Source organism: Onychostruthus taczanowskii, unplaced genomic scaffold (assembly GCF_017590055.1).
Source record: "Onychostruthus taczanowskii isolate IOZ18803 unplaced genomic scaffold, ASM1759005v1 scaffold42, whole genome shotgun sequence".
NCBI classification, from domain to species: domain Eukaryota; kingdom Metazoa; phylum Chordata; class Aves; order Passeriformes; family Passeridae; genus Onychostruthus; species Onychostruthus taczanowskii.
In genome coordinates, this window is record NW_024501682.1 from 186769 (window position 1) to 196371 (window position 9603).

General features: G+C 42.7%; 1 protein-coding gene across 1 annotated transcript in view; it reads right to left on the reverse strand.

Moving 5' to 3' along the window:
• RPS6KC1 (ribosomal protein S6 kinase C1) overlaps positions 1–9119 on the reverse strand; it is an 85448-nt gene extending 76329 nt beyond the window's left edge. Inside the window, exons 1-2 of the mRNA XM_041413600.1 lie at positions 8986–9119; positions 4257–4292 (exon numbers count right to left, since the gene is read on the reverse strand). Of these exons, the coding sequence (XP_041269534.1) occupies positions 4257–4292; positions 8986–9090 (141 nt within the window). The 5' untranslated portion in view covers positions 9091–9119. The remainder of the gene's footprint in view (positions 1–4256; positions 4293–8985) is intronic.
• Between the last annotated feature and the right edge of the window lie 484 nt (positions 9120–9603).

Genomic DNA, 9603 nt, shown 5'->3' on the forward strand with positions numbered 1-9603 from the left:
AATATATAGTCGGTACTGCCAACTGTAACAAGCATAAAAAAAGGTCATTAACTGCCCCCAACCTACATTTTGGCTAACTGTACTACAGTGCATAGAGAAAAACTGAGTAAAACTGAAAGGAGGGCGAAGGCAGCACTGCTTCAGTCATTCTGAGATCCAGACCTACACAGGGAGCCAGCAAAAGAGGAAAAAATGCTGAACAGGAGTGCTGCACTATCCAACATTCAACAGCACACTGTGCCTGGTACAGCTGCAGGTATGGGGAAGAGACACAACAGCAAAAGAGAAAACCAGGGAAGAGAAATCCCAACACAAGCAAGGGATTTTTAGGGATATATTAAGTACCCAGGACTAGAAAACAGCTCCTAAATTGTGTATGTAAAGTGTGGATCAGATGTAAATGCTAGCCTCCATTCTAAATGTTTGGGGTTTTTTCTGTAATAACATTTTTAAAAAAACCAAAACCCACTATGTTCCTTTTGTAATCTAGACAAAAAACTCCATCTTAGGAACATAAAGAGGTCATTGGTCCATTATACCACCTACTCCTGATCCCTCCTTTGCAGAAAGTAGTCATCTCCCAGTCAGCTATCTATCTTATCCTTCTCCCACCCCATTCTTTCCATTCAAGAAAGGAGGAGAACCCAGTAGGAAAATCAAACCAATGAAAGAAATAAATAATAAAATTTACACTTGACTGCTATTGGATTTGTTGTCAGGATGAAAAGATATTAACAGAGATTTTTTTTATATCCTGACCTCATTTTTGGTCAGACTCACTAAGCCACCAAAATAAACCTCAACACTAATGCAAAGTGATTAAAGTAGAACAGAAGGAAAAAAAGCAAGGAGAGTGCATACATTCAGCAGTTGATTCCACAGTTGCACCAGTCAAATGTCTCAATTAACTTAATACAACTAACCACAACTTTAAATATTCCACATATTTCTGAATGACTTACCAGGTTGCCTTCTCATGAGCAATCATAATTGAAAAAGTTTAATTTTTTTTCAAGCAAACCAGATTTAGAGCTAAGGAAAAGGTTTCGATTTAGAGCATTTGTGTGTTTTGGTTTGTTTTGTTTTTCTTTTTTAATACTGCCATCAGAGGCCTTCTATGTTTCAGCAGATACAAGTCCTACCTACAGAACAATGCAGATAATAAGGTAAGAGGATGCTCAACAGCAGACATGCAAAGCTTTAGTGTGGCAACACACTAACCACCTTATTAATTTAGCTGTACTAGAACCAGCAGTCCTGATTCTGACTCCTTCATTGGCACACATTTTCATCACTTAATTACAGCTGATACTCCTCACACACAAGTGAGGAATCTCAAGAAGGCAAACTAGTCATTTTGCTATCAGAAATAATAATTTTTCAATGCTATACTTTTATCTAATCCAATAACCAGAGAGTGCATGATTAGCACTTCTTGAGCAGTGTGCATATAGAACACAAAATTGCTTAAGATGGTGAGTTCTTTAAACATTAAGTTACTGTCAGTACTTAGAAACATGAAAAGCCGCCAGAAAATAAGAGCATGAGATTTCATTCCACTAAAAAAGAATCATTTTTCACTGCTACAAGTGATCACTCAATAGTCAAGAGGAAAAAAATAAATATCCCTAAGTAACTTGAACAGCAAAAGCAGTCAAGGTTATCCTAAAACCTTCCAGAAGCTCATGGAAAACATGCCTTTGCATGCATGTAGCCCAGCAAAGTTAGCAAAGTTCCCACTCTAACCTCCTCATTAGAAATTATATTTGGAGGAAGGACACATTGTACTTTGAGGCCCAACGAAGCACAGCAAGCATATCATAAAACATATGTTAGACTGCTAATGCAATAAGGTGCTTGCCATGGCGAGAGCCAGTAGATCTCTATTAACTCATGCAACTCATCTGTTCCACAATGAATAAGCCTTTCTCCTAAATGAAAAGGAAAAAAAGGCCACAAGACTACCCCAGATGCAACTGCATTACATACCACATTGCTACCATCAGTCCCCAGAAGCAAGGACATTAAAGTTAGGTTCACTGGCCTTTCTGTATCTACTATCCCCACACAAAACTTCACATTAAATTCTTTAATTCTTTCGAGAGGGAAGCCCTTACAAGGTTCTCTTCCGTCCTGCCCCAACAACAACAGCTGGGATTACATTGAGCTCTAACTGGCTGCAGTGGGAGAGGGGCTGTAGTGAAGACTTGTATCCCAAAGGGCAGCCAAAAGATGTGATAGAAAACTAGCAAGTGGAGCTGAGGTCACGGCACACAGCCTTACGAGCAGCTGTATGTATGTAAAGAATGTATTAACATCACAGCAGGGGCATTAAGAGACACCTGGAGGAGGAAGAGGCAGGCACAGCTCAGTGGTCATGCATGGATGTGGGAAGCAGGTTGCATGAGACACATCCTAAAGCCATGAGGTGGTTTTGTGCACAAAATTTGCCATTCAATTCCTCATTGAGCATTCTGGAAAACTGAGGTAAATTTATTTTCTGTGGGAGCAGGTTAAGGGCATATTCTTTTTCTCCCAAAGGCTGCCCACAGTTCTTTTTTTTTACTGTAAGAGGCCATGTAACAGAAAAGCTCTCAATATATGAGGGTTTCTGACTACAATTCCTCCTTATGTCAACTACTATTTAGGATATTCCTTGTAATAATGAACTATTTTCAGATAATGCTTATAACAGATTCACCCCACACCTAACATGCAGAATAATTAATAAGGTACAATGCAGGGTGGAAAAGGGCAACTATTAAGAAATTCATCTCATATTTATGTCCTCTTATTGTCTAGAGCATGTGAAACTCTGCATGGGTAACCTATAGCCACAAATCAAAGCAACAACTAAAAGATATGGTTTTGCCATTGTGTCAAAACTACTTAACACATATTCATGCAATACTCCAGCTGAAAGACACTTACAATATATTTTTCTGATGAATGGACTCATCAACAGCTCTTATAAAGTGCTTTTCCTCACAAATGAAGATTAAGGTAATGGCAGAATGTGCCCATGGATAGGTTCAATTCAGGAGTCCTCCCTGGAAAAGGTGAACATCAAGCTACAAACTACAGTAATGCAGTTCTAAACTAGTTCCATATCATCTCTGATTCTGATAGGTTATTTTAATCTCCTAGAGATTAAAAAAAAAAATGCAGAAAGCACAAATGCTCATGCTTCCCTGATTCTCAAGATTTCAAAGAAGGATGCAGTAAAGGGGTGTTAGATGTATTAGCCAATTCTCACCTCTGCCAAGCCACTAATCAATAACTCATGTTTGACCACACAGAGATGCAATGAGTTCAGTTATGAGCTGTCCTTTCATCAGCTATGCAGGTTCTCCTCAGTTGTAGTAAGAGACTGCACCAGAAACTGAACATGTGCATGTGTTACATGATGCCTGAAAAACCATAAGGTTGAGCTTTTGAGGCAAGATTTTGCAGGTACATAGTATAATAGTAACCATGTCAAGTCACTAGTCCAGAAAAAAAATAAATAAGGGTGTGGGGGGGAACAACAGATTTCTTAATTAAAAAGAAAAAAAATCCACAATGCACACACACACGGTGTATTTTTCTCTCTCAATAAATGACTCCTGTGACAGACTTTTGAGGTATTTAAGATGCAAAAGAATACAGCAGCTCCTTATTCATACACTCTTCAGAAGAGGCAAAGAATAAGCAATTTTAAAGTTTTGTCGAAGTGTATCACTGGAAAATACTAAAGGAGCCTCAGAGAGACAGTCATAATATATATGACTTACAGTCTAATCTCTCTCACCAACTCCTAGACACCTCCATTCTCCCTCTTCACTAACAGGCAGTAATGGTGTAGACTTTTCAGTGAAGCATTGGTTAAAGAGGAAAAGAGCACCTACAGCTGAGACCTAAGACTTGAATTGTGGAATGATCTCTAATTTTACCAGTAGGAGTTAACTAACCATCAATCTGCCAATTCCAGACGCAAGAAAAGAGCTTGTAAAGTTATCAAAGCAGTTTTGTCATCAAAAAGCACTTTACTCTCTAAGACTTTGTTTCAAGTCACCATTCATCACTAAGAGATAAAATGTATTATATTACACTAGCTACTGTTTTCAACTATGAAAGCTAAAGACAAATGGAAACACATGAAAATTGTTGGCTCAATTACAAGGACAAAACACACAGAAACAGCTAAATTACATCAAAGATGCTTCAAAAGGCATAGTGTGATTCATAAAGACATTTGCACAAGTTTAAACTGTTACCTCCTGGACATCCTCTGGATTTTTTCTTGAAACAATCTGAAAGGCAAAACAAAAATGAAACCACGTAAGTCCTTGGATTTTCAGTTTGGAAGTTAAAGAGTAACATACAATGATTTGTTGCTGAAAAGAAAAGTCTGGAAAAAGGCAAACAGCTGCATGGTCCTGTGTACTCAGAAAGTTTTGATTTAGTTTTAGAGAAGTTGAATACCCAAAGACAACACAGCGAGGGATTTCAGCAGCAGTCAGTCATGATCACACATAAAGACAGACGTACATTCTAGGCAGAATGGCACAAAAGGCATCTCTCAAAACAAAGCTACATCGAGCACATCTATCATCTTTCCGGTCTCTTCCTGCTAATTCATATTAGGGGCACATTACTCCCAAGAAGAAGAGCTCACTAAGGCTACTTGCCTTAATATAAGCTGCAAACAACCTCACTGAGAATGCGAGGACTTGTATTTAGTAAAACAGTACTTCCACTTTACTTACAATCACCAGTGCGCAGACACATCTGACTAACCCTGCGTATTTGTTTCTCCTTAAAAACTCTTGGCCTAATTAATTATAAATTACTTAGTCCAGGGGAAAATTGCAGTGAAAATCAGGCTTGGCTGCATACCATAAAGAAGCCAGTATTTCATCAAGATTTTTTTTTCTTTAAATAAATATTGATCACAAAAGCCTTTGTAATCCAAGTTCTGTACTGGTCCTATAAAGAGCAGTAAGAACATATCCCCACCAACACACAAACCAAACAGACACATCTTTAATTCATAACTGCAATTATCTTGTGCAAGTCAGTATATCCTTCATCCTAAGAGCCAAAGCTGTTTAACAAAATAATTAGTCTATTGTTAGCTAAAGCAAAATAGGGCATTCTTAATCCAACTGGGACTGTCCTCAGCGACACACCCCAGAATAATTGATGCCCTGAAGAGGTGATGCGTGTAAGGAAGCGCAGGGAGCCCACAGCACTTGCACCCCAGAGACTCACACACCGTCCCGCCGTTCCGCAAGCACCACGCAGCTGTTGCTCTGAGATGGAAGCCACCGAATCCACACTTTCCTCTTGCTAAGTGACAATAGCATACCTCATATCTCCCACAAATTCAGCTCTCTTCCTCACTTCCATTTTGCAAGAATCCTTGCCAAAGCCTCCCAGATTTTGTACCATCAATTTACTACAGCCCAGCCACTCATCTCTCTCACATTTTGGAGGAGACAAGATGGAAAAGAGAAGCATTTCCTTCTCTAGCAATCTCCCAAAAGACCTGAAACATTTTCCTTCACAGCTCCATGTTCTCTCTCTCACCTTGCACACCAAAGTCCTCTTCTTCCAGCGTAGTCTACATTGATAAAACCTTTCTCAACTTTTCCTCACTCTTGAGTAATCTAACATTTGGCAACTTTATCAAATGTTAACCTTGGGGCTGCTGCTCTTTCATTCACTACCAGGCAGTTTAAAAGTACAATTGGTGAAATAAACCTAACCTCCTTTTCTAATAGCTGGCGTAGTTGATGCAAGGAGTCTGTAGATCTGGGGGAAGAAAATATCACAAGCATGGCTACACATCACAGAGAATACCAAAGGGCAGACAACAACTGCTTTGCTTTGCAGTTCACCTTTAGTTAAAGCCTTGCAACAGTTTTGGCAGCTTGGTAAGTTACCAGATGGGCAGAAGGAGACCCAGAGAGATGAGTAATTACCCAGCCAGTTAGTAAGAATCTGGAATAAAACCCAGAGGCCCTGTTTCACACTTGTTCTTATGTTACACCGCCTTCTATATCTCCCAGCCATGCCAACTTTAAGTCAGTATGTAATAATTTATGTGTTGTCCTACTTTGTTCTTCATATCCTTTTCTGAAGGTCAGTCTCACAAGAGGTCTGCCCCTTCCGCCTAATCTATAGTCAACCTAGAGACTTGGCAAAGATGACCCAGCCCCCTAAATTTTCCATGTACTTTTTTTTATCCTTCCCCAAGGATCAATGCAGTCAGTTCCTTCTGCAAATCTGTAACACAAGCAACTATAACCTATTTTCAAAAATATTATTAGGATACCCACCAATGAGCTAAGCAATGTGTAATTACTGCACCAGATCTCTGAAAACAGAGATCCTACAAGGATCCTCAACACTGAGAAAAGTATTTCAGATTATCCCATTCTTCATCTGACCTGCAGATATCCAACATAACTCATTAGAATTTTAATTATCATTGATAATTGTAATCTTCCAAATTCTCTAAACTTTTATTAGTGCCCTATATTTTCAGGTATCGTTAAAGAACACTCCTCATATCATAACTTGCTAATATCTATCTGTTTCTTTGCATTTGGAAATGGGTATTAAAAAGCCAATATTCATATACCTTGTCTGCATTTAAAATTATGTTACAGTTTACTAATAAATAAAATATATATTCTCTGCTATACAAACAAAACTTTTAAGAAAAAAGCTGCAATAATGATAGACCCTCATAGCACTCAGAAGAGACTGCATGGGTAGTTATGCCTTGGCCAGGACACACTAATACAAGTGCTTTCTTATCCATGATTATTTATCTACATTACATTGAAACAGAAAGTTCCTTTAACTTTATTTCACAAAGGATTCACTCACATATTGCACTAAGGAGCCACAAATCTCCACTAACACATACTGACTACCCTAGATCTCAGCCAGAATGATATTCAACACAACAGGAAGGCCCACCTCACTTTTTTTCCTGGCGGTCCCCCAAAGTTGCTGAGCTGATGCTCAGCAAATACAGCTGGAGTGCTGTGATATCAACCATGGAGCCAGATCACCACAGGAACAGGAGAGAGGAATAGGAGGAAAGAAAAAGAAAGGGTACTTGACAGGTACACTGAATCCTTTTTAAATCATTTTATTCAATTTCCCAAATCCTCACTTCAAGTACTACATAACAGATCATCAGACAGCCCTGCTGAAACAAAAGTTTATATTTCTGCACTTAGGAGTCAAAAGCATCCTTTACTGCAAAAAAAAAAAAAAAAAAAAAAAAGAAATAATTTTTCACTTTGGTGATTTTAGCTATCAAAAATACTGTAAAAAACTAATGATCTCTGGTTAGGTCAGTTGAATTTGGACAGCTCACAGACTGATCAGCTCCTTGCTCTGTGCTAAATCCAAGCACACCACCAGATCCCACACTTGCTTGGAAAGGCACCACCAGAGCACCCACAGTTTATGGGACAAGGAGACAGAATGACATCCCCACCTTCATTTTACAGATCCCACACCTGCTTGGAAAGGCACCAGAGCACCCACAGTTTATGGGACAAGGAGACAGAATGACATCCCCACCTTCATTTTGAACAATTTTACAGAAACCAAAACATCACAGAGAAATTTAACTGGCTTTAGTTAATAAGAACAAAGCACCAGAGCAAAATAAGCAGCAGAAGTCTTGGCTCATTCCTATTAGTCTTTATTTCACTGACACAACTTTTCAGTACACACACACACACACTTGGGCCATCAAGAACAACTGCAGAAGATGTGATGGTACTGTTTTCCTCTCTGCATCTATTTCAGGAAAGGCTTTTTGAATTGCACCACCATAGGAAAAAGCAACTCTTTCTTTTCCTTTTCACAAATACTAAGTTGTATTGGACTAAAAAGAACAGTTTAAACATATTTGTGTTTGGTGAACTTGGAGAGATATATAAATAGATGATAGATAGATGACCAAAAATTTTTTTTTAATTTTACAAGTCATACAAACTGATCATAGGCTAACAACCCCTGACATTACAATCTGTATACATATACAGAATGTTGTAGTCTTTGAATTAAGGGTGCTTATAAGCATACCTTGCTCTCACAGGCAGGATGTCTACAGCTGCAGTAACTACAGGATCACGGGTCATTTAAAACTCTGTCTCTCTGTGACTCCTCTTCTGATGCTCCCAATATATCCCACCACACCTGTGAGCTAAACTGCACTCCTCTTGAACCTATCGCCACATATTTACTTACTCGCCTCGTTTTTTTGGTTTAATAGGAAAGTGGAAAAGAAAGCAAGGAATTTCCCTGGGAGAACACACGGAGCTTTCATCAAAGTCAGCAGCACAGCAGCTCTCCCAGTATCTGCAGCAGCTTCCCTGCTTCCCGTGCTAGGCCTGAGTGACCCAGAGCGCCCTGCCCGCCGGGGCCGGCCCCTCCTGGGCACGCTCAGGCTCCATGCGCGGCTCCGGCAGCTCCGCGCTGCCGGCGTGGGCGTGCAGAGCCGCGGCACTCCGCTCCCTCCCGGCTCCTCCCCAGCGCGCCGCTGTGCTGCGGGGCTGCCAGGAACGCCGGGCAATCCCACTGCAGCCTACCCACGACATCTGGGGCGGAAGAACGGGAGGAAAAAGAGAAGGAGCTGTTTGTTTCTAAGCTGCTCTCGCACGCCCTGCAACGCACAGCAAGGAAATCGAGAGTTAATTGCAAAGCGTGTCCGAAGCCATTACAACGTGGCGAGGCTACAATTTTGCAGGAGGCGACTGGGGCTCGGCTCGGGAGGGGCCGCCGTGTTCCACCTACCCTCCCTCCCTCTCTCTCTCCCACCCGTGTCCCTCACAGGAGTTTCCACATCGCGGCCGGGCACGGCAGCCGCGGGCACTGCTCCGCACGCAGCGGCGGCTTTGCAGCCCGAATGCGGGGCAGGCCGGGCGCGGGGAGCCGCGGGGTCGAGGGGCTGGGCGGCGGCCGCCGACTCACCCGCGCCGTGACCTTGTAGACGGTGTGGCCGCGGGGGTGGCGGCGCGGCTCCGTCACGGTGTAGAAGCGGGCCAGGTCGGCGCCGCGCTCCCGCGGGCTCAGCATCCTGCCGCTGCCCCCGCCGCGCCGCCCGCCCGCCCGACCGCCCCGCCCGGGCGGTGCCGGAGGCCCGGCCCGGGAGCCCCTCCCGGCCGCCGCGGGATGCTCGGATGCGCCGGTCCCCGGCTCGCGGTCTCTCCCCGAGGCTGGAAGTCCGCGCCGCAGGGACGAGGCCGAGGTGTCACGGCCCAGACGTGGCAGGCACAGCCCGGCGACGGCGCGGCCCCGTTCCAGGTGCTCTGCAGGGGCACGGCCGTGGGGGATTTACACTTGGCGGGGACTGACCGTCGGGCCCCTCGCTCACATAGGCGCCCGTGGCCTCTACAAATCCGTAACGAGCCCCTGGTACGCCGCTCCCAGCGTCTGCCGTGGGCCATTTTAGGCTATGCTGCCCTAAATCCATAGGCCTGTAATGCAGAAATGACTCACGGATTTTAAAGAGGAATGCTACCAGAAAGGCAAGTTTGATGGTTATGGAGTCATCATGTTTTGTGTGTTGTTTCTTCTCCGGGTTCTGTA